Source organism: Salmo trutta, chromosome 18, assembly GCF_901001165.1.
Source record: "Salmo trutta chromosome 18, fSalTru1.1, whole genome shotgun sequence".
In the NCBI taxonomy this organism is placed as follows: Eukaryota; Metazoa; Chordata; class Actinopteri; order Salmoniformes; family Salmonidae; genus Salmo; species Salmo trutta.
The window spans coordinates 51,688,971-51,714,228 of record NC_042974.1 but is presented as its reverse complement, the minus strand read 5'-3'; the positions used below and the strand labels follow the sequence as shown (position 1 = coordinate 51,714,228).

Below are 25,258 nucleotides of genomic sequence, written 5' to 3'. Positions count from 1 at the left end.
TGAAAAACATCCCCACAGCATGATGCTGCCACCACCATGCTTCACCATAGGGATGGTGCCAGGTTTCCTCCTGACGTGACGCTTGGCATTCAGGCAAAAGGGTTCAATCTTGGTTTCATCAGACCAGAAAATCTTGTTTCTCATGGTCTGAGAGTACTTTATGTGTCTTTTGGCAAAGTCCAAGTGGGCTGTCATGTGCCTTTTACAGAGGAGTGGCTTCTGTCTGGCCACTCTACCATAAATGCATGATTGGTGGAGTGTAGCTGAGATGGTTGTCCTTCTGGAAGGTTCTCTCAACTCCACAGAAGAACTCTGTCAGAGTGACCATCGGGTTCTTGGTCACCTCCATGACCAGGGCCCTTCTCCCCCGATTGCTCAGTTTGGCCGGTCGGCCAGTTCTAAGAAGATTCTTGGTGGTTCCAAACTTCTTTCATTTAAAAATGATGGAGGCCACTGTGTTCTTGGGGACCTTCAATGTTGCAAAAATGTTTTGGTACCCTCTCCCAGATCTGTGCCTCGAAATAATCCTGTCTCAGAGCTCTGCGGTCAAATAATTCGACCTAATGGTTTGGTTTTTGCCCTGACATGCACTGTCAACTGTGGGACCTTATATAAACAGGTGTGTGCCTTTCCAAATCATGTCCAATCAATTTAATTTACCACAGGTGGACTCCAATCAAGTTGTGGAAAGATCTAAAGGATGATCAATGGAAACAGGATGCACCTGAGCTCAATTTCGAGTCTCATAGCAAAGGGTCTGAATACTTATGTAAATAAAGGTTCTGTTTTTTATTTTTAATACATTAGCAAAAATGTCAAAAATCTGTTTTTTTGCTTTGTCATTCTGGGGTATTTTGTGTAGATTGATGAGGATTATTTTATATTTAATCCTTTTTAGAATAAGGCTGTAACATAAAATGTGGGAAAAGGGAAGGGGTCTGAATACTTTCCAAATGCACTGTATCTGTATTCCCAGTCATGTGAAATCCATAGATTAGAGCCAAATTAATTTATTTAAATTGACTGATTTGCTTATATGAACCGTAACTCAGTAAAATCTTTGAAATTGTTGCATGTTGCGTTTATATGTTTGTTCAGTATAGTTTGAAGCCAACATAATGGATATCACAACAACGAGAGGTGCTCAAATAAACGTCGCTTCATGACATGGCACACCATGTCATGTCCTGACCATAACTCTATGGTCAGGGCGTGACATGGTGTGCCATCCCCACGGCCTACGCAATGGATTAGTCCACTCAGACAGGTGTAAATCAGACAGGTGTCCTAAAGCACAGACAGGGAGGTGTGGGAAGATGAAGGGAGGAAGAGGAATGGAGAGGTGAAAGCAGATGAGGGGACCACTGGCACTCCAACCCCATCATGATGACAAGCACTGAAACTTCTGTTCTCTGGAACAGCAGCAGCTGGTGTGTGTGTGTGTGTGTGTGTGTGTGTGTGTGTGTGTGTGTGTTGGTTGGTTCTTCAATCCTTGTGGGGACCTAAGATCCCCAAAAGTCCCCACAAGGATAGTAAAAGAAGGAAAATTCTCCCTCGTTGGGACATTTCCCACGTCCCCATGAAGACAAAGGCTATTTTAAGCTTAGGGTTAGAATTATGGTTAGGGTAAGGGGTTAGGTTTAGGGTTTGTGTTACGAGTTAAGTTTATGGTTAGGGAAAATTGGATTTTGAATGGAAATCAATATTAGGTCCCCACGAGGATAGAAGAACAAAACTGTGTATGTTGCCAGGCTGTCTGTTTGTGGGTGGTAGGATTGATCCAGTGTCCTAGCTTAGTAAAGCCCAGTAAATCCAGTGATCTGACGCACTAAAGCCTTTTGGCTGGCTGCAACGCACAGCTTCAGACACGTCAACAAGCACACGGATCAACACTCAATCACACACACTTTCACATAAACACACACACATTCCTCCTCTCTCCAGCTCCTTTTCTCAGCTCCCATCATGGTCCAGCATTCCTCTAGAATCTAGACTCTACAAGCTTCACAAACACTTTATTTATTTTATTTTTATTTCACCTTTATTTAACCAGGTAGGCTAGTTGAGAACAAGTTCTCATTTGCAACTGCGACCTGGCCAAGATGAAGCGTAGCAATTTGACACATACAACAACACACAGTTACACATGGAATAAACAAAACATACAGTCAATAATACAGTAGAACAAAAGAAAACAAAAAGTCTATGCAAATGAGGTAAGTTTAGGCAATAAATAGGCCATGGTGGCGAAGTAATTACAATATAGCAATTAAACACTGGAATGTAAGATGTGCAGAAGATGAATGTGCAAGTAGAGATACTTGGGTGCAAAGGAGCAAGATAAATAAATAAAAACAGTATGGGGATGAGGTAGGTAGATAGATGGGCTGTTTACAGATGGGCTATGTACAGGTGCAGTGATCTGTGAGCTGCTCTGACAGCTGCTGCTTAAAGCTAGTGAGGGAGATATGAGTCTCCAGCTTCAGAGATCTTTGCAGTTCGTTCCAGTCATTGGCAGCAGAGAACTGGAAGGAAAGACGACTAAAGGAGGAATTGGCTTTGGGGGTGACCAGTGAGATATACCTGCTGGAGCGCATGCTACAAGTGGGTGCTGCTATGGTGACCAGTGAGCTGAGATAAGGCGGGGCTTTACCTAGCAGAGACTTGTAGATGACCTGTAGCCAGTGGGTTTGGCGACGAGTATGAAGCGAGGGCCAACCAACGAGAGCGTACAGGTCGCCATGGTGGGTAGTGTATGGGGCTTTGGTGACAAAACGGATGGCACTGTGATACACTGCATCCAGTTTGTTGAGTAGAGTGTTGGAGGCTATTTTATAGATGACATCACCGAAGTCGAGGATCGGTAGGATGGTCAGTTTTACGAGGGTACGTTTGGCAGCATGAGTGAAGGACGCTTTGTTGCGATATAGGAAGCCGATTCTAGATTTAATTTTGGATTGGAGATGCTTAATGTGAGTCTAGAAGGAGAGTTTACAATCTAACCAGACACCCAGGTATTTGTAGTTGTCCACATATTCTAAGTCAAAGCCGTCCAGAGTAGTGATGCTGGACGGGAGAGCAGGTGCGGGCAGTGATCGATTGAATAGCATGCATTTAGTTTTACTTGTGTTTAAGAGCAGTTGGAGGCCACGGAAGGAGAGTTGTATGGCATTGAAGCTCGTCTGGAGGTTAGTTAACACAGTGTCCAAAGAGGGGCCAGAAGTATACAGAATGGTGTCGTCTGCGTAGAGGAGGATCAGAGAATCACCAGCAGCAAGAGCAACATCATTGATGTATACAGAGAAGAAAGTCGGCCCGAGAATTGAACCCTGTGGCACACCCATAGAGACTGCCAGAGGTCCGGACAAAAGGCCCTCCAATTTGACACACTGAACTCTATCAGAGAAGTAGTTGGTAAACCAGGCGAGGCAATCATTTGAGAAACCAAGGCAGTCGAGTATGCCAATAAGAATGTGGTGATTGACAGAGTCGAAAGCCTTGGGCAGGTCGATGAATACGGCTGCACAGCAATGTCTCTTATCGATGGCGGTAATGATGTCGTTTAGGACCTTGAGCGTGGCTGAGGTGCACCCATGACCAGCTCTGAAACCAGATTGCATAGCGAGAAGGTACGGTGGGATTTGAAATAGTCGGTAATCTGTTTGTTAACTTGGCTTTCGAAGACCTTAGAAAGACAGGGTAGGATAGATATAGGTCTGTAGCAGTTTGGGTCTAGCAGTTTGAAGAGGGGGATGACCGCGGCAGCTTTCCAATCTTTGGGAATCTCAGGCGATACGAAAGAGAGGTTAAACAGGCTAGTAATAGGGGTTGCAACAATTTCGCCAAATAATTTTAGAAAGAGAGGGTCCAGATTGTCTAGGCCTGCTGATTTGTATGGGTCCAGATTTTGCAGCTCTTTCAGAACATCAGCTATCTGGATTTGGGTGAAGGAGAAATGGTGGGGGCATTGGCGGGTTGCTGTGGAGGGTGCCGGGCAGTTGACCGGGGTAGGGGTAGCCAGGTGGAAAGCATGGCCAGCCGTAGAGAAATGCTTTTTGAAATTCTCAATTATAGTGGATTTATCAGTGGTAACAGTGTTTCCTAGCCTCAGAGCAGTGGGCAGCTGGGAGGTGGTGCTCTTATTCTCCATGGATTTAAGGTGTCCCAAAACTTTTTTGAGTTAGTACTACAGGATGCAAATTTCTGTTTGAAAAAGCTAGCCTTAGCTTTTCTAATTGCCTGTGTATATTTGTTCCTAACTTCCCTGAAAAGTTGCATATCACGGGGGCTAATCGATGCTAATGCAGAACGCCACAGGATGTTTTTGTGCTGGTCAAGGGCAGACAGGTCTGGAGTGAACCAAGGACAATATCTATTCCTAGTTCAAAATGTTTTGAATGGGGCATGCTTATTTAAATTGGTGAGGAAGGCACTTTGAAAGAATAGCCAGGCATCATCTACTGACGGGATGAGGTCAATGTCATTCCAGGATACCCCGGCTAAGTCGATTAGAAAGGCCTGCTCGCTGAAGTGTTTTAGGGAGCGTTTGACAGTGAGGGGTGGTCGCTTGACCGCAGACCCATTACGGATGCAGGCAATGAGGCAGTGATCGCTGAGATCTTGATTGAAAACAGCAGAGGTGTATTTGGAGGGCGAGTTAGTTAGGATGACATCTATGAGGGTGCCCGTGTTTACGGATTTGGGGTTGTACCTGGTAGGTTCATTGATAATTTGTGTGAGATTGAGGGCATCAAGCTTAGATTGTAGGATGGCCGGGGTGTTAACCATGTCCCAGTTTAGGTCACCTAGTAGCACGAGCTCAGAAGATAGATGGGGGGCAATCAATTCACATATGGTATCGAGGGCACAGCTGGGGGCAGAGGGAGGTCTATAGCAAGCGGCAACAGTGAGAGGCTTGTTTCTGGAAAGGTGAATTTTTAGAAGTAGAAGCTCGAATTGTTTGGGTACAGATCTGAATAGTAAGACAGAACTCTGCAGGCTATCTTTGAAGTAGATTGCAACACCGCCCCCTTTGGCAGTTCTACCTTGGCGGAAAATCTTATAGTTAGCTATGGAGATTTCAGGGTTTTTGGTGGTTTTCCTAAACCAGGATTCAGACACGGCTAAGACATCCGGGTTGGCAGAGTGTGCTAAAGCAGTGAGTAAAACAAACTTAGGGAGTAGGCTTCTAATGTTAACATGCATGAAACCAAGGCTTTTACGGTTACAGAAGTCAACAAATGAGAGCACCTGGGGAATAGGAGTGGAGGTAGGCACTGCAGGACCTGGATTAACCTCCACATCACCAGAGGAACAGAGGAGAAGTAGGATAAGGGTCTGGCTAAAGGCTATACGAACTGGCCGTCTAGCATGTTCGGAACAGAGAGTAAAAGGAGCAGATTTCTGGGCACGATAGCATAGATTCAAGGCATAATGTACAGACAAAGGTAAGGTAGGATGTGAGTACAGTGGAGGTAAACCTAGGCATTGAGTAATGATGAGAGAGATATAGTCTCTAGAGACGTTTAAACCAGGTGATGTCATCGCATATGTAGGAGGTGGAACAACATGGTTGGTTAAGGCATATTGAGCAGGGCTAGAGGCTCTACAGTGAAATAAGACAGTAATCACTAACCAGAACAGTAATGGACGAGGCATATTGATATTAGAGAGAGGCATGCGAGCCAAGTGAACATATGGGTCCAGTGAGTGGTTGGGCTGACTGGGGACACGGCGCTTCAGACAGTTAGCAGTCCGATGCTAACAAGCTAACAGTTAGTAGGCCGGGGCTAACACGCTAGCAGTTAGCAGACCGGATTAGCAAGCAAGCAGTTAGCAGACCGGGGCTGGCAAGCTAGCAGTTAGCAGACCGGGTTAGCAAGCAAGCAGTTGGCAGACCGGGGCAGGCAAGCTAACAGTTAGCAGACCGGGGCAAGCAAGCTAGCAGTTAACAGACCGGTGCTAGCAAGTTAGCCTTGGGGGTAAGTCTGTTTTTGCCTCTTCGTGCGGTGACGTCGATAGACCAGTCGTGGAATTAGTAGGATTCCAAGTAGCTCTAGGTAGCTAGTAGGCCGCGGTTAGCCGAATGGGCCTTCAGCGGACGTCACGCCTGAGGGGCCTGTTGGAGTAGAAGGGGTCCGGATATTGTAGCCCAGGAGTGAGCTTCGGTGGTAGCACAGGAGCCCTGGCCAGGCTAGCTTCAGGCTAATTGGTGCTTGCCCCGGGATGGAAACACTAGCCAGGAGTAGTCACCCGGGATTGCGGTTAGCTAGTTGCGAAGATCCAGATGAAAATGTTCAGAGTTTGTGGTAGGAATTCCGGGATATGGGGGAAAAAAATGTAAAATAATAATAGGTCCGTTATGCTCTGGTTTGAGTCACATTGTTCGAACTGGCGAGAGCTTTCCGAGCTAAAGGTTAGCTGATGACCGCTAGCAATGGTTTGATGACTGTTAGTTGGTAGGTAGTTAGCTGGCTAGCTTCAGTTGAGGGGTTCCAGATCCGAAGTAAATAGAAATACTTTAGAAAAAAAACAGATCCACGCCACATTGGGTGAGGCGGGTTACAGGAGAGTATTTAGGAGTTGAGGTTTAAGAAAATATATTTAAAAGATATGCGAAGAAAAATATGTAAAAATATATAAAAAGATATACAAGGGACACGACAGGACAAAGACGTGTGACTGCTACGCCATCTTGGATGGCCTACACTCTGGCCGACACACAATGGACTGGCAGGTACAAGACAGAGCGACAGAGAAAAGGTACTGTACTGTTGCATGATCTCAACTCAGATAATCAAAAGACAGAGAGAAACAGCTACTGCAACACTGGCAGTCAAAGGGAGAGCAAAGTAGGCAAGTGTGTGTGTATGTGAATGACTGCATATTGTGTGTGTGATCGACTGATGTTCTACACACACAATGACTACATTATCTGCAGTGAGAGCCAGTGGGGCCCGCGGAACTATTATGAAGTGCCGTTTCTGGCTGTGGGTTGCCATGGTGACACACCCAATGGTATAAGAGTGGCAGCGTTCGGAAGAGATAGGCCAGGGGATATAGCTAATAAATAGGCAATCAGGTTGATTAGTTTCATCCTGGAGGGGTTTGCTCCATTTCACACTGTCTCAGGAATTAGGGGCTTTCACAATTCTGCTTTGAGTTGAGCAAGGGAGGGTCTTGTACATGATTGCTCATGTGCCACAAGTACAAGGGCGCACTCATGGACACACACACACACACACACACACACACACACACACACTGTACTCCTCTGATAATGCCTTACAGAGGTCCATTGAGGAGTTTGAATAGAGACTTTGTAGAGGTAAGAAAGGGGACACAGCAGACCCAACACACACCCTGGGTCTAAGTAGAGGCTTTAGAGAACACATAGAAGAGATGCATTACACAAGACTATAGCCCCTCCACACACACACTACAGACAGACCCAAACCCCTCCATTCATTCATCAATCACTAGAGCCTATTGGTATGTGTGGCAGACAGGAGAAAGCTCAATGGACTTCTATAGTGATTCCATTCAAAAGGCTCTTCTTTAACCTATGGTAGCCTGGTATAGGCAGAATAGGGTATGGGATTGTGTCATAGTTGATGTGTTGAGATGTTATTTATTTTTATTGTCACAATAACCCCTGTAAAATGTGTTGTTTTACAGGGGTCAGCCATGGTAGTATTGCACCCCTGGAGCAAATTAGGGTTAAGTGCCTTGCTCAAGGGCACATTGGCAAATTGTTCACCTTGTTGGGTATTTGAACCAGCAACCTCTTTGGTTACTGGCTCAATGTTCTAACCGCTAGGCTAGAGTACATGCCGTCCTAGAGTACTTGAGCTTTTTCTTGTTGACCTGGGGTTTAGGGTTAAAGGTTAAGGTTAGGGTAAGTGGTGAAGATCAACGTTAGAGGTTAGAAAGTGCTGTACACTACATTCTCGGCAGACATCATGACAACCATGTATTTGCAGAACACACAGATGGGTTGTGTGCGTGTGTGTGTGTCTCTCTCTCTCTCTCTCTGTTCCTGGTTAAATAAAGGTTAAATAAAAAACGTTTCCACACCTCTGACATGAACATATGTGTGTGTTTGTGTGTGTGCCTGTGCGTGCGTGCGTGCGTGCGTGCGCGTGCTTGTAGGTGGTTGTTTTGGACTTTCATGACTGAAATGTTAAAGTATCGTCTATTTCAAACGTACTAATATCAGGTGATTTGAATGTCTGGTCACCTATTGTTTGACTGTCTTCAGCCAAATGCTGATCTTTTGCCCAATTATTGTTGCGGTATAAGGGACAGTATGGTTGTACACGTGCACACAGACACGCCCCCCTCCACCCAACTATGGATCCCAGATCCAAGGGCACTCTGATAATACGCACATTAATCTCCATGGCTACGGAAGTCCTTGGGCATCCTAACACAGTATAATAATATTCCATCAACATGCCCCAGGTAACGGCCGCTAAGCTGCCAAGGCCAGACACTGCTATCCACCTAACACTATACAGTAAGTGCTGTTGGATTGGCTAATTAACTAGCAAATGCCAAAGCTGTAAATGTGCAGTGTAATACTAATCAATGTATTACAATGCACAAAATAGCAATTATAGCTACTGGGAATTAAGTAAAATATGCAAAAGACAAAAGAATATTATACTGAGCAATTCACTATCCACAACAGGTTGGTCGCATCATGTTATCCAATCAAGAGATCTCTTACACACTCTCCGTCAGAGAGACCCTATTGGCTCAGAGCAGTGAGCCCGAAAGGTCTTCGAAGAGGTTCATTATTGCTACAACGTGGCTTAAGCTATTTATTCATTCGTATAAAACATTGTACACTCTGCAGTGGGGACATAGAGAAAATGTGACCTGAGAATAAACTAGAAACAAATTAGTAAACTTGTTGAGCTGCAGACTATTTACAAAAATAACTGATTGGATTTATATACTGCTTTTCCAGATGCACAAAGTGCTTAGAACGGGGGTACAATAGACAACTATAATCAACTCCTGATTTTTCTTTACAAATCTCTCTACTGTAATTACCAGAGACTGCTCTGATAATGACATGCAAAGTCTGCGTCCCAAATAGCACCCCATTACCTTTACAGTGGACTACCTTTGACCACAACTATAGGGCTCTGGTCAGAAGTAGTGCACTATGTAGGGAAAAGGGTGCCATTTGGGACACGCCCTCTATCTACAATCCCAATTGTGCAGCTGCCAGACAGCGAGACACAAGAAACAAGAGGACACTTACTTCTTCCTGGTCTCGTATCTGCCTGTGGATCCAAGACTCTGTAGAGGATGAAAAGAGAAGATCATCATTTTGTATGTTTGAGCACGGAGCTACGAATGCATAATGCAACATCAATTCATGGGAAATTCCATTCTACATAAATTGTCTCAGTAAAGTGGATCAATATTTAGCCAATAGTCCCCCCACCCTTCAGTTCCCTTAGTTTTCCTGGAAAGACCAGACGTAAAGGCTAAATGGTAAAGGTTAAATAGTAAAACAGTATGTATCTCACTGAACTAAAACTGTGTTGGGAAAGCAAGACATATGTGGACTACTTCCGCAGAGAATGGACGAATTAAGAAAAAGAGGAGTTGATTGATTGGAAAAGGATTCACTGAGTACAAACCAGAGATAACACGTTCAAGCAAATCCCCTTGTTTCCAACGTGGTCCCATGAAGTGAAATGTAGGGTGTAGCTATTATTCTCTTCAGATGACCTTCATACAATATTAACTGGTTTTACACTACGTGGCCAAAGGTATGTGCTCACCGAACATATCATTCCAATATCATGGGCATTAATATGGAGTTGGCCCCTACTTTTCTGGGTAGGCTTTCCACTAGCTGTTGGAACATTGCTGCGGGGACTTGCTCCCATTCACCCACAAGACCATTAGTGAGGTTGGGCACTGATGTTGGGCTATTAGGCCTGTTGGGCTAGTCGGCGTTCCAATTCATCCTGAAGGTGTTCGATGGGGTTGAGGTCACGGCTCTGTGCAGGCCAGTCAAGTTCTTCCACAAACCATTTCTGTATTGACCTCGCTTTGTGCATGGGGGCATTGTCATGCTGAAACAGGAACTGTTGCAACAAAGTTGGAAGCACAGAATCGTCTAGAATGTCATTGTATGCTGTAGCGTTAAGATTTCTCTTCACTGGAACTAACGGGCCTAGACCGAATCATGAACAACATCCCCAGACCATTATTCCACTGAACTTTACAGTTGGCCTATGCATCCAGGCATGTAGCGTTCTCCTGTCATCTGCCAAACCCAGATTAGTTTGTCGGACTGCTAGATGGTCAAGTGTGATTCATCACTCCAGAGAACGCGTTTCCACTGCTCCAGAGTCCAATGGCGGCGAGCTTTACAACACTCCAGCTGACGCTTGGCATTGCGCATGGTGATATTAGGCTTGTGTGGCTGCTCAGCCATGGAAACCCATTTCATGAAGCTCCTGACGGACAGTTATTGTGCTGACATTGCTCCAGAGGCAGTTTGGAACTCAGTAGTGAGTGTCGCAACTGAGGACAGACTATTTTTACTTGCTACAAGCTTCAGCACCCAGCGGTCCCGTTCTGTGAGCTTGTGTGGCCTACCACTTCGAGGCTTAGCTGTTGTTGCTCCTAAACGTTTCCACTTCACAATAAGAGCACCGATAATTGACCGGGGCAGCTCTAGCAGGGCAGAACTTTGTCAAACTGACTTGTTGGAAAGGTGGCATCCTATGACAATGCCATGTTGAAAGTCACTGAGGTCTTCAGTAAGGCCATTCTACTGCCAATGTTTGTCTATGGAGAATGCATGGCGGTGTCCTCAATTTTATATACCTGTCAGAAACGGGTGTGGATGAAATAGCCGAATCCACTAATTTGAAGGGGTGTCCACATGCTTTTATATATACAATGCATTCAGAAAGTATTCAGACCCCTTTCCATTTTCCACATTTTGTTATGTTACAGCCTTATTCTTATCTACACACAATACCTCATAATGACAAATTGAAAACAGGTCTTAGAAATAAAAAAATTCTAAACAGAAATACCTTATTTACATAAGTATTCAGACCCTTTGCTATGAGACACGAAATTGAGCTCAGGTGCATCCTGTTTCCATTGATCATCTTTGAGAAGGTCCCACAGTTGACAGTGCATGTCAGAGCAAAAACCAAGTCATGGGGTCAAATGTAATTGTCCGTAGAGCTCTGAGACAGGATTGTGTCGAGGCACAGATCTGGGGAAGGGTACCAAAACATTTATGCCGTTTTGAAGGTCCTCAAGAAGACAGTGGCATCCATCATTCTTAAATGGAAGAAGTTTGAAGCACCAAGACTCTTCCTAGAGCTGGCCGCCCGGCCAAACTGAGCAATCGCGGAAGAAGGGCCTTGGTCATGGAGGTGAACAAGAACCCAATGGTCACTCTGACAGAGCTCCAGAGTTCCTCTGTGGAGATGGGAGAACCTTCCAGAATGACAACCATCTCTGCAGCACTCTACCAATCAGGCCTTTATGGTAGAGTTGCCAGACGGAAGCCACTCCTCAGTAAAAGGAACATGACAGCCCACTTGGAGTTTTCCAAAAGGAGAAACCAGATTCTCTGGTCTGACAAAACCAAGATTGAACTCTTTGGCCTCAATGTCAAGTGTCAGGTCTGGAGGAATCCTGGCACCATCCCTACGGTGAAGCATGGTGATGGCAGCATCATGCTGTGGGGATGTTTTTCAGCGACAGGGACTGGGAGACTAGTTAGGATCGAGGGAAAGATGAACGGAGCAAAGTACAGAGAGATCCTTGATGAAAACCTGCTCCAGAGCGCTCAGGACCTCAGACTGGGGTAAAGGTTCACCTTCCTACAGGTCAACAACCCTTAGCACATAGCCAAGACAACGTGGGAGTGGCTTCGGGACAAGTCTCTGAATGTGCTTGAGTGGCCCAGGCAGAGCCCGGTCTTGAACCCAATCGAACATCTCTAGAGAGACCTGAAAACAGCTGTGCAGTGACGCTCCCCATCAAACCTGACAGAGATTGAGAGGATCTGCAGAAAATAATTGGAGAAACTCCCCAAAAACAGGTGGGCCAAGCTTGTAGCGTCATACCCAAGAAGACTCGAGGCTGTAATCGCTGCAAAAGGTGCTTAGACAAAGTACTGAGTAAAGAGTCTGAATACTTAAGTAAATGTTATACCACATTTTTTATTTGTATAAATTTGCAAAACTTTCTAAAAACCTGTTTTTGCTTTGTCATTATTGTGTGTAGACTGATGAGGGGGGAAACAATTTAATCAATTTTAGAATAAGGCTGTAACATAACAAAATGTGGAAAAAGTCAAGGGGTCTGAATACTTTCCAAATGTAGGTTTACTGAGAAAGCTCAAGGGTTTCTATGGTTTTATATGGCTATAGAACAAACTAGTTTCCTTGTATTAGTTATTGCTGACGACGTCACTGTACACTATACAGTATTTCAATTAAAGAACACGTTCCAAGAAACAATTCATTACACAAACACACACACACACCCTCCAATTGAAGAGAGACATTTTTCCAAGAAACAATCATGCACTAATGCACTGGTGGCAGGGGGTAAATGCTCTGTTGTCGTAACAACGTGGCAGAATGCTGAGGGAAAATGACTATCATTATAGCTGTGTGTACGTTACGCTGACTTTAATAAACAGAAAAGACACAACCTTACATATCGAAACAGGGATTTCTATTACAAGATGGACAACGACGTTCAATTTAATTTTATTATATCACATTCTATTCACCTCTCTTCTATTTAAGTAATAAGGCTAGAGGGTGTGTAGTATATGGTCAATATACCACGGCTAAGGGCTGCTCTTAAGAACGACGCAACGTGGAGTGCCTGGATACAGCCTTTAGCCAGGCTATATTGGCCATATCTCACAAACCTAGAGGTGCCTTATTGCTATTATAAACTGTTTACCAACGTAATTAGAGCAGTAAAAATAATTGTTTTGTCATACGTGGTATGTGGTCTGATATACCATGGCTGTCAGCCAATCAGATTTCAGGGCTCGAACCACCCAGATTACAATCTGTTTTATTCCAGTGCCTTCTCTGATGTGTTTCAGTGTGCTGTGTTGTACCAGTGTGTTTGAGCAGCAGTATAATGGATGTGCTGTGTTCTCTTTGTAAGGACAGATTCTGTCTCCTGCCAGCTCTAAAATGAGACTATCGCTCATCAAACCACTACATGAGAAGAGTGGGAGCTGTAAGCATCACATACACACCCAGAGACAAAACACACACACGCACACACAGGAGACAGTCGTGACTCTGAAATCATCCAAACACTCAATGCCCTCTCACATCGCTGTCGGCTACATGTCCCTGCGCAGTCTGATGGGAAACTGGTAAGTAATAAATAACCTAACAACACAGATAATACATTATTGAAAGAAATCAAAATGTTCTATTTATAAAACTCTAGGCGGTTGTACTCAGGGCACATGTAACATAGGTCAACATATCTGTCGCTCTCTTTTTTCCTCCCTCGCTCTTTCTCCCATGTTCCTTCTCCTTGCAAAGCCTTGAAGCTCCCTGGAGTGGAATCTGGTGTATTCTCTCCCGGGGTAAGACTATTCAGAGTATGGCTAGTTGAGATGGTGTCAGCAGCAACTAGCAGCCAGGGCCGGCTCTTGTGTACCTCATAATGGAGTGGTTCTAACCAGAATAAGAACAACGTCCTCCTGTTCGTGGTAATGCATCAACAACCAGGGCTCCTGTTCGTGGTAATGCATCAACAACCAGGGCTCCTGTTCGTGGTAATGCATCAACAACCAGGGCTCCTGTTCGTGGCAATGCATCAACAACCAGGGCTCCTGTTCGTGGCAATGCATCAACAACCAGGGCTCCTGTTCGTGGTAATGCATCAACAACCAGGGCTCCTGTTCGTGGTAATGCATCAACAACCAGGGCTCCTGTTCGTGGTAATGCATCAACAACCAGGGCTCCTGTTCGTGGTAATGCATCAACAACCAGGGCTCCTGTTCGTGGTAATGCATCAACAACCAGGGCTCCTGTTCGTGGTAATGCATCAACAACCAGGGCTCCTGTTCGTGGTAATGCATCAACAACCAGGGCTCCTGTTCGTGGTAATGCATCAACAACCAGGGCTCCTGTTCGTGGTAATGCATCAACAACCAGGGCTCCTGTTCGTGGTAATGCATCAACAACCAGGGCTCCTGTTCGTGGCAATGCATCAACAACCAGGGCTCCTGTTCGTGGCAATGCATCAACAACCAGGGCTCCTGTTCGTGGTAATGCATCAACAACCAGGGCTCCTGTTCGTGGTAATGCATCAACAACCAGGGCTCCTGTTCGTGGTAATGCATCAACAACCAGGGCTCCTGTGAGGTCTGCACATGTTCTCAACTCGTGCTGTTGTGTAAAGATGCTACCTATCCACCTTTTGTCCTAGGAGCGAACATTTCTTCATGGTCATAGTTCCCTCACAATGAACGATTTCTTTTATCAGGCCATGTGCTTTGGAAAATGTTAAGTGTATTGGACAGCTTGCATTACAGCTTGTATTACAGCCTCCATCTGTCCGTCTGTCGAAACAGGTTATAGTGCAGAGCTACAGCAGGAGCATACCTAAACAGGTGTTGTCCGTCTGTCCATCTGTTCCAGCTAAAGGTAGAGCTAGGTTTGCATACTAAAACAGCCCATAGGTAATGTTGTCCATCTGTCTGTCTGTCTGTCCCAGTGGAGGTATAGCGCTACCTCTGCATTCTGAAGTGAGAGGGAGGGACATTTAATACCCCAAGTGTCCCTATGCTGTTCAATAATAAACCACTTTGAGCACTTAAAATTCCCCTTTCAATTAAATCCATTATAATTTACATTATAAAGCAATTACATGCATCGCACACTGTATACCAGGGTCAGAAATAAGCCTGCCCATAAGACACACTCCACTGAATCAATAAAGAGGATGTCATTCTCATATGAAGTTTTTTAGTGCATTCTATTCCCTATTGGCCGTGGTCAAAAGTATTGCACCATTATGGGTCATTATACAGAAGTGGTGCAAATTGGGTGTTCCATTTTTATTGAATTTTTTTCACCAAACTAACTTTCAGCACACGTCTTCCTGAACTGTATGTCACATAGACATTATACTACTCACAAACTTTGTTTGTATTGGATATTTGAAATACGTACGTGAATTCCTTAACACCCCACAACATGTGTCACTACCGAAATGCACAGTAGTGACCATTTTGATGAACTTTCTATTACAGATTCATTGTAGAAATTGAATTTGCATACATGAAAATACAAATATGTAAAAGTAAGGTTTTTAGCCTGATTTCAAAACATTTACATTTCCTTTAGAGAAAATGTATCTCTATAATAGTTCTCTGTAAAATGTAAAATGTTGATTGTATGAATGTGAAACTTGTTGACTGACTGAATTATGTTGTTAAATGTTTAAATGTTTACTTTATCTATCTTTATTTTGGCAAAATAACAGGTGTTTTGGTGTCAAGTATCAATCATAGTGATAAATGGAGGACTCTAGATGAATATAACTCATTTTAGAAAAGACATGGCCATTGATGGCATCCAGCATTTAAAAGTAGTCAACTAGGTGGGGATTCCTACAGTGAGGGAAAAAAGTATTTGATCCCCTGCTGATTTTGTACGCTTGCCCACTGACAAAGAAATTATCAGTCTATAATTTTAATGGTAGGTTTATTTGAACAGTGAGAGACAGAATAACAACAAAAATATCCAGAAAAATGCATGTCAAAAATGTTATAAATTGATTTGCATTTTAATGAGGGAAATAAGTATTTGACCCCTCTGCAAAACATGACTTAGTACTTGGTGGCAAAACCCTTGTTGGCAATCACAGAGGTCAGATGTTTCTTGTTGTTGGCCACCAGGTTTGCACACATCTCAGGAGGGATTTTGTCCCATTCCTCTTTGCAGATCTTCTCCAAGTCATTAAGGTTTCGAGGCTGACGTTTGGCAACTCGAACCTCCACAGATTTTCTATGGGATTAAGGTCTGGAGACTGGCTAGGCCACTCCAGGACCTTAATGTGCTTCTTCTTGAGACACTCCTTTGTTGCCTTGGCCGTGTGTTTTGGGTCATTGTCATGCTGGAATACCCATCCACGACCCATTTTCAATGCCCTGACTGAGGGAAGGAGGTTCTCACCCAAGATTTGACGGTACATGGCCCCATCCATTGTCCCTTTGATGCGGTGAAGTTGTCCTGTCCCCTTAGCAGAAAAACACCCCCAAAGCATAATGTTTCCACCTCCATGTTTGACGGTGGGGATAGTATTCTTGGGGTCATAGGCAGCATTCCTCCTCCTCCAAACACGGCGAGTTGATTTGATGCCAAAGAGCTCCATTTTGGTCTCATCTGACCACAACACTTTCACCCAGTTGTCCTCTGAATCATTCAGATGTTCATTGGTAAACTTCAGACGGGCATGTACATGTGCTTTCTTGAGAAGGGGGACCTTGCGGGCGCTGCAGGATTTCAGTCCTTCACGGCGTAGTGTGTTACCAATTGTTTTCTTAGTGACTATGGTCCCAGCTGCCTTGAGATCATTGACAAGATCCTCCCGTGTAGTTCTGGGCTGATTCCTCACCGTTCTCATGATCATTGCAACTCCACAAGGTGAGATCTTGCATGGAGCCCCAGGCCGAGAGAGATTGACAGTTCTTTTGTGTTTCTTCCATTTGCGAATAATCGCACCAACTGTTGTCACCTTCTCACCAAGCTGCTTGGCGATGGTCTTGTAGCCCATTCCAGCCTTGTGTAGGTCTACAATCTTGTCCCTGACATCCTTGGAGAGCTCTTTGGTCTTGGCCATGGTGGAGAGTTTGGAATCTGATTGATTGATTGCTTCTGTGGACAGGTGTCTTTTATACAAGTAATAAACTGAGATTAGGAGCACTCCCTTTAAGAGTGTGCTCCTAATCTCAGCTCGTTACCTGTATAAAAGACACCTGGGAGCCAGAAATCTTTCTGATTGAGAGGGGGTCAAATACTTATTTCCCTCATTAAAATGCTAATCTATTTATAACATTTTTGACATGCGTTTTTCTGGATTTTTTTGTTGTTGTTCTGTCTCTCACTGTTCAAATAAACCTACCATTACAATTATAGACTGATCATTTCTTTGTCAGTGGGCAAACGTACAAAATCAGCAGGGGATCAAATACTTTTTTTCCCCTCACTGTATAGGTTGAGAGTGATCAGCCAATGATCATAAAGCAGGGATGGGAAACTCCAGTCCTCGGGGGCCGGAGTGGTGTCACACTTTTTCCCTGTCCCTTGCAAACACAGCTGATTAACCTAATTGCATTCTAAACGGAAGATTATGATTAATTGATTATTGGAGTCAGGTGTTTTTAGCTGGAGCCTGGGAAAAAGGGTGACATTGATCAGGCCCCCCGAGGACTGGAGTTGCCCATCGCTGTCATACTGCATTGTCTTCTTCAAATTGAGCTGCCTTTGGTTTGTAAACCAAAGGCTAAGGTAATATCCACGAGCCAAGACCAAGATTTATACCGGGACATTGGTCCCAAGATCCAGTCCAAGACCCAGTGAGTTTAGACCATGACAAGTTAAAACCAAATGTATGTGGTCTTGTGTGGTCTCAAGACCAAGACATCAAGAGTCCATGGGCCCTTTTTTAAATTGTAAGAAACTCAAGTAGAGTAAACTCGAATACAGTACAGTAGAACACAGTACAGTAGAGCACAGTCAAGTACAGTAGAGCACAGTCCAGTAGAGTAGAGCACAGTACAGTAGAGCACAGTCAAGTACAGTAGAGCACAGTACTAGAGCACAGTACAGTAGAGCACAGTCCAGTAGAGCACAGTCCAGTAGAGTAGAGCACAGTACAGTAGGGTATAGTAGAGCACAGTACAGTAGAGCACAGTCAAGTACAGTAGAGCACAGTCCAGTAGAGCACAGTACAGTTGGGTATAGTAGAGCACAGTACAGTAGAGCACAGTCAAGTACAGTAGAGCACAGTCCAGTAGAGTAGAGCACAGTACAGTTGGGTATAGTAGAGCACAGTACAGTAGAGCACAGTCAAGTACAGTAGAGCACAGTACAGTAGAGCACAGTCCAGTAGAGTAGAGCACAGTCCAGTAGAGTAGAGCACAGTACAGTAGGGTATAGTAGATCACAGTACAGTAGAGCACAGTACAGTAGGGTATAGTAGAGCACAGTACAGTAGGGTATAGTAGAGCACAGTACAGTAGAGCACAGTACAGTAGGGTATAGTAGAGCCCAGTACAGTAGGGTATAGTAGAGCACAGTACAGTAGGGTACAGTAGAGCACAGTACAGTAGGGTATAGTAGAGCACAGTACAGTAGGGTATAGTAGAGCACAGTACAGTAGAGCACAGTACAGTAGGGTATAGTAGAGCACAGTACAGTAGAGCACAGTACAGTAGGGTATAGTAGAGCACAGTACAGTAGAGCACAGTACAGTAGGGTATAGTAGAGCACAGTACAGTAGGGTACAGTAGAGCACAGTACAGTAGGGTATAGTAGAGCACAGTACAGTAGGGTATAGTAGAGCACAGTACAGTAGAGCACAGTACAGTATGGTATAGTAGAGCACAGTACAGTAAGGTATAGTAGAGCACAGTACAGTAGGGTATAGTAGAGCACAGTACAGTAGGGTATAGTAGAGCACAGTACAGTAGAGCACAGTACAGTAGGGTATAGTAGAGCACAGTACAGTAGGGTATAGTAGAGCACAGTACAGTAGAGCACAGTACAGTATGGTATAGTAGAGCACAGTACAGTAGGGTATAGTAGAGCACAGTACAGTAGAGCACAGTACAGTAGGGTATAGTAGAGCACAGTACAGTAGAGCACAGTACAGTAGGGTATAGTAGAGCACAGTACAGTAGAGCACAGTACAGTAGGGTATAGTAGAGCACAGTACATTAGAGCAGTGATTCCCAACCTTTTTTTTAAATCTTGATGGGATATAACATTTTGCGGCACACCTACAATTTCCCTTCTCATTTATTTCGTGGTAATGACCATCTCATCTGATCTGCAAATAATACATTTTTGTGTGACAGGCTTTTTACAGATAAAATAGGGTTTATTTCAAAAGGTAGCTTTCATAGTTCCTAAATTTGTGTGCACTCTTTTAAGAGCGTCCCAACAAATCTGTGCCAGAATTTTTTTTTTTAAGCTCCGGTAAAATAGGTCTTTAGTTTTGAACAGTTTGTGCTAGAGAAGAGCTACACTACATGCTCGTCGAACATCTCATTCCAAAATCATAGGCATTAATATGGAGTTGGTCCCCCCTTTGCTGCTATAACAGCCTCCACTCTTCTGAGAAAGCTTTCCACTAGATGTTGGAACATTGCGAGGACTTGCTTCCATTCAGCCACAAGAGCATTAGCAATGTCGGCCACTGATATTGGGCAATTAGACCTGGCTTGCAGTTGGTGTTCCAATTCCTCCAAAAGGTGTTCGATGGGGTTGAGGTCAGAGCTCTGTGCAAGTCAGTCAAGTTCTTGCTCACCGATCTCGACAAACCATTTCTGTTTGGACCTCGATTTGTGCACGGGGGCAATGTCATGCTGAAACAGTAAAGGGCCTTCCCCAAACTGTTGCCACATAGTTAGACGCACAGAATTGTCTAGAATGCCATTGTATACTATAGCGTTAACATTTCCCTTCACTGGAACTAAGGGGCCTAGATCGAACCATGAAAAACAGCCCCAGAAAATGATTCCTCCTCCACCTAACTTTACAGTTGTCACTATGCATTCAGGCTGGTAGCATTCTCCTGGCATCCACCAAACCCAGATTCGTCCGTCAGACTGCCAATGATGAAGCATGATTCTATGGCACGTTACTAAAGTGTCCCATTGTTGCCATTAATGCTAGTTAGTGTTAGTTTGACCACCAGAGGGCATCTTTGAAAAGCATTTGACTGTTTTTAATATTGCCTGTACTAGAGAATTTAAAACCTTTTTGTAAGAACATAGTATATGGGATTCATTTTAAGAAATGTAGCTTAATTAATTTGATTAATATTATGGTGTTTCTATTCCAAGAAAAATGAAACCCTCAGGAAAATATGGCGCTGTACAACGTGACTGGTCGGGAGTAGGCTACTAAGTGGCTGTCACGTCCTGGCCAGTATAAGGGTTAATTAGTATTGTAGTTCGGTCAGGACGTGGCAGAGGGTATTTGTTTTATGTGGTTCAGGGTGTTGTGTTTGTTTAAAGGGTGTTTGATTTAGTATTTCCGGGTTTTTGGTTGATGGTCTATGTTTATGTATTCTATGGTTAGTCTAGTGTGTGTGTTTCTATGTTTGGTTAATTGGGGTTGGGACTCTCAGTTGAAGGCAGGTGTTGTCTATCTGCCTTTGATTGAGAGTCCCATATATTAGGGTGTGTTTGTGTTTGTTATTGGTGGGTGATTGTTCTGTGTTAGCCTTGTGCCTTACCAGACTGTTTTTTTGTTGATCGTTCATTCTTTGTTATTTTGGTGTTCATTTTGTATTTATTAAAAGCAAGATGAGCATACACGTACCTGCTGCGTTTTGGTCCTCCTTCACCAACGACAACCGTGACAGTGGCTGCGAGTGAAGCGCAAAATAATCCTAACATTTACACACCCTAATTGTAGGCTAACAAATACCCAAACGGAGATTCAGTGAAAATAAAAATCTCATTGATTTATCAAGATCAGTCCTCATGCTTTTCTCAGAGCAGCACGAAACGGTGCTGAAATAGTTGACCACACGCGGGTAGGCTATTGCTTCAAATCCTATTATAACAATTGGATGAATTTGGGTGTTCCAGTAAGCAACAATTTGTTGCCTTCATTAACGCACTTTAATCCAATATTTCTGTCATTCAGTGATATTTATTCCCATAGTAATTCGTTATGGATCCATGCAGGGGGGAAAAATGCATTTGGTGGACTCGGTAAGCGTCTATTGTCCTGCTGATAGCCCATCAAGGGTACATGGCTTCTTTTGCATTCTTAAAAAGAACTCCAGCACAGAGAAAAGAAAGGACCCTTGAATAATTAAACATGCTGGTAAAATACTGTTAGTCTTGGGGATTATGGTCACGGACAGAGCTATTTGCCTGTGTTACGTCGTACATGAAAGCCTTGGAAAATGAACAGGTACAGTAGGCTACAACACTGTAAAGAAGGCCTTATAATGCTAAAAATAATGCTTAAATAAATCAACTGGTGGTCTTTACTGTATGCTGCGCATTTTTACATTGTATTCCATTTCCAGCGAGACTATTCAAGCCATCGACTCACTGATGGTTGAAGACGACGAGCGATCGGCAAAGGCAATCCGGAATCTGCTGGCATCACCGCACAACATCAACATCACTCTAATCACAGTCAGAAGACAGTTGAAGAAACTTGAGTGGACTTATGGAAAGGCTCTGTAAGACATTTTTTATATATATATATATATATATATACACACACACATACATATATACACACACAGTTGAAGCCGGACGTTTACATACACTTAGGTTGTAGTCATTAAAACTCGTTTTTCAACCACTCCACAAATTTCTTGTTAACAAACTATAGTTTTGGCAAGTCGGTTAGGACATCTACTTTGTGCATGACACAAGTAATTTTTCCAACAATTGTTTACAGACAGATTATTTCACTTATAATTCACTGTATCACAATTCCAGTGGGTCAGAAGTTTACATACACTAAGTTGACTGTGCCTTTAAACAGCTTGGGGAATTCCAGAAAATGTTGTCATGGCTTTAGAAGCTTCTGAAATTAGAGGTTTATCTGTGGATGTATTTCAAGGCCTACCATCAAACACAGTGCCTCTTTGCTTGACATCATGGGAAAATCAAAAGAAATCAGCCAAGACCTCAGAAAAATAATTTTATACCTCCACAAGTCTGGTTCATCCTTGAGAGCAATTTCCAAATGCCTGAAGGTACCACGCTCATCTGTACAAACAATTGTATGCAAGTATAAACACCATGGGACCACGCAGCTGTCATACCGCTCAGGAATGAGACGCATTCTGTCTCCTAGAGATGAACGTACTTTGGTGCGAAAAGTGCAAATCAATCTCAGAACAACAGCAAAGGACCTTTTGAAGATGCTGGAGGAAACAGGTACAAAAGTATCTGTATCCACAGTAAAACGAGTCCTATATCAACATAACCTGAAAGGCCACTCAGCAAGGAAGAAGCCACTGCTCCAAAACCACCATAAAAAAGCCAGACTACGGTTTGCAACTGCACATGGGAACAAAGATCGCACTTTTTGTAGAAATGTCCTCAGGTCTGATGAAACAAAATTAGAACTGTTTGGCCAGAATGACCATCTTTTTGTTTGGAGGAAAAGGGGGGATGCTTGCAAGCCGAAGAACACCATCCCAACCGTGAAGCACAGGGTGGCAGCATCATGTTGTGGGGGTGCTTTGCTGCAGGAGGGACTGGTGCACTTCACAAAATAGATGTCATCATGAGGGAGGAAAATGTTGTGGATATATTGACGCAACATCTCAAGATATCAGTCAGGAAGTTAAAGATTGGTCGCAAATGGGTCTTCCAAATGGACAATGACTCCAAGCATACTTCCAAAGTTGTGGCAAAATGGCTTATGGACAACAGAGTCAAGGTATTGGAGTGGCCATCACAAAGCCCTGACCTCAATCCCGTAGAAAATTTGTGGGCAGAACTGAAAAAGCATGTGCGAGCAAGGAGGCCTAGAAACCTGACTCTGTTTCACCAGCTCTAGTAGAGGTCGACCGATTAATCGGAATGGCCGATTAATTAGTTTTCATAACAATCGGTAATCTGCATTTTTGGACACCGATTATGGCCAATTACATTGCACTCCACGAGGAGACTGCGTGGCAGGCTGACTACCTGTTATGCGAGTGCAGCATGGAGCCAAGGTAAGGTGCTAGCTAGCATTAAACTTATCTTATAAAAAAACAATCAATCTTAACATAATCACTAGTTAACTACACATGGTTGATGATATTACTAGTTTTTCTAGCTTGTCCTGCGTTGCATATAATCGATGCGGTGCCTGTTAATTTATCATTGAATCACAGCCTACTTCGCCAAACAGGTGAGTTAACAAGCGCATTCACGAAAAAAGCACTGTCGTTGCACCAATGTGTACCTAACCATAAACATCAACGCCTTTCTTAAAATCAATACACAAGTATATATTGATGAATTTCTTTTAACTAGGGAAATTGTGTCACTTCTCTTGCGTTCTGTGCAACAGAGTCAGGGTATATGCAGCAGTTTGGGCCGCCTGGCTCGTTGCGAACTGTGTGAAGACCATTTCTTCCTAACAAAGACAGCCAACTACGCCAAACGGGGGATGATTAAACAAAAGCACATTTGCTAAAAAAGCACAATCATTGCACAAATGTACCTAACCATAAACACCATTGCCTTTCTTAATACACAGACGTATATATTTTTAAACCTGCATATTTAGTTATGTCACAAACCTCTTTGTCAGAAGATATGTTGAAATCGCTGTCGGACAAAGTGGACCAATATGCAGCGGATTGCCGCTCAGCCCAGTCCAAACTGTTCGCTGCTCTGGCACCCCAATGGTGGAACAAGCTCCCTCACGACGCCAGGACAGCGGAGTCAATCACCACCTTCCGGAGACACCTGAAACCCCACCTCTTTAAGGAATACCTGGGATAGGATAAAGTAATCCTTCTAACCCCCCCCTTAAAAGATTTAGATGCACTATTGTAAAGTGGTTGTTCCACTGGATATCATAAGGTGAATGCACCAATTTGTAAGTCGCTCTGGATAAGAGCGTCTGCTAAATGACTTAAATGTAAATGTAAAATGTAATTGCGTGCTCATCATCATTTATGTAAAATGTGAACACGAGGAAAAAACAATAAACAAAACTCACGACAGGAACAGTGTAGCAGGCTAAACAAAAGCAGTGCTAACATACAACTAGCCACAAGTGACAAACAAAACACACACCTACTTATAGGACTCCCAATCAGAGGCAACTAGAAACACCTGCCTCCAATTGAGAGTCCAGCAACCAAACCTGCACATGGAAAACTTAATCTAGAACCTACTCATACTAAAACATACACCACAAAACCCCGGAACACATAAATAACACACCCCTCTAAGCTATACAAAAAAAAACACCATACAAAACAAACATACCTCTGCCAGGCCCTGACCAAATAATACAAATAATCCTCTTTACTGGTCAGGACGTGACAAGTTAAAAGAAATTCATTTTAGCAGGCAATATTAACTAGGGAAATTGTGTCACTAATTTTCCTGAATTTTACATAATTATGACATTACATTGAAGGGTGTGCAATGTAACATCAAAATTTAGACTTATGGTTGCCACCCGTTAGATAAAATACGGAATGGTTTCGTATTTCACTGAAAGAATGAATGTTTTGTTTTCGAAATGATAGTTTCCGGATTTGACCATATTAATGACCTAAGGCTCATATTTCTGTGTGTTATTACATTATAATTAAGGCCACGATTTGATAGAGCAGTCTGACTGAGCGGTGGTAGGCAGCAGCAGGCTCGTAAGCATTCATTCAAACAGCACTTTCCTGCATTTGCCAGCAGCTCTTCGCTCTGCTTCAAGCATTGCGCTATTTATGACTTCAAGCCTATCAACTCCCGAGATTAGGCTGGAAATACTAAAGTACCTATTAGAACATAAAATGGTCAAAAGGTATATGAAATACAAATGGTATAGAGAGAAATAGTCCTATAATAACTACAACCTAAAACTTAGGAAAAAGGGGGAGGCTTACAAGTAAAAGAACACCATCCCAACTGTGAAGCACAGAGGTGGCAGCATCATGTTGTGGGGGTGCTTGCTGCAGGAGGGACTGGTGCACTTCACAAAATAGATGGCATCATGAGGTAGGAAAATTCTGTGGATATATGGAATCAACATCTCAAGACATCAGTCAGGAAGTTAAAGCTTGGTCGCAAATGGGTCTTCCAAATGGACAATGACCCCAAGCATACTTCCAAAGTTGTGGCAAAATGGCTTAAGGACAACAAAGCCCTGACCTCAATCCTATAGAAAATTTGTGGGCAGAACTGAAAAAGTGTGTGTGAGCACGGAGGCCTACAAACCTGACTCAGTTACAACAGCTCTGTCAGGAGGAATGGGCCAAAATTCACCCAACTTAT

The 25,258-nt window shown here is 43.6% G+C and overlaps 1 protein-coding gene across 1 annotated transcript in view; it reads right to left on the bottom strand.

The window, feature by feature from the left end:
• The window catches only part of ankfn1a (ankyrin repeat and fibronectin type III domain containing 1a), a gene marked incomplete in the record, with an annotated part of 232,233 nt that overhangs the window by 141,967 nt on the left and 65,008 nt on the right, over positions 1–25,258 (bottom strand). The window contains 1 exon segment of the mRNA XM_029697427.1: positions 9,275–9,312. Within this exon segment, the coding sequence (XP_029553287.1) occupies positions 9,275–9,312 (38 nt within the window).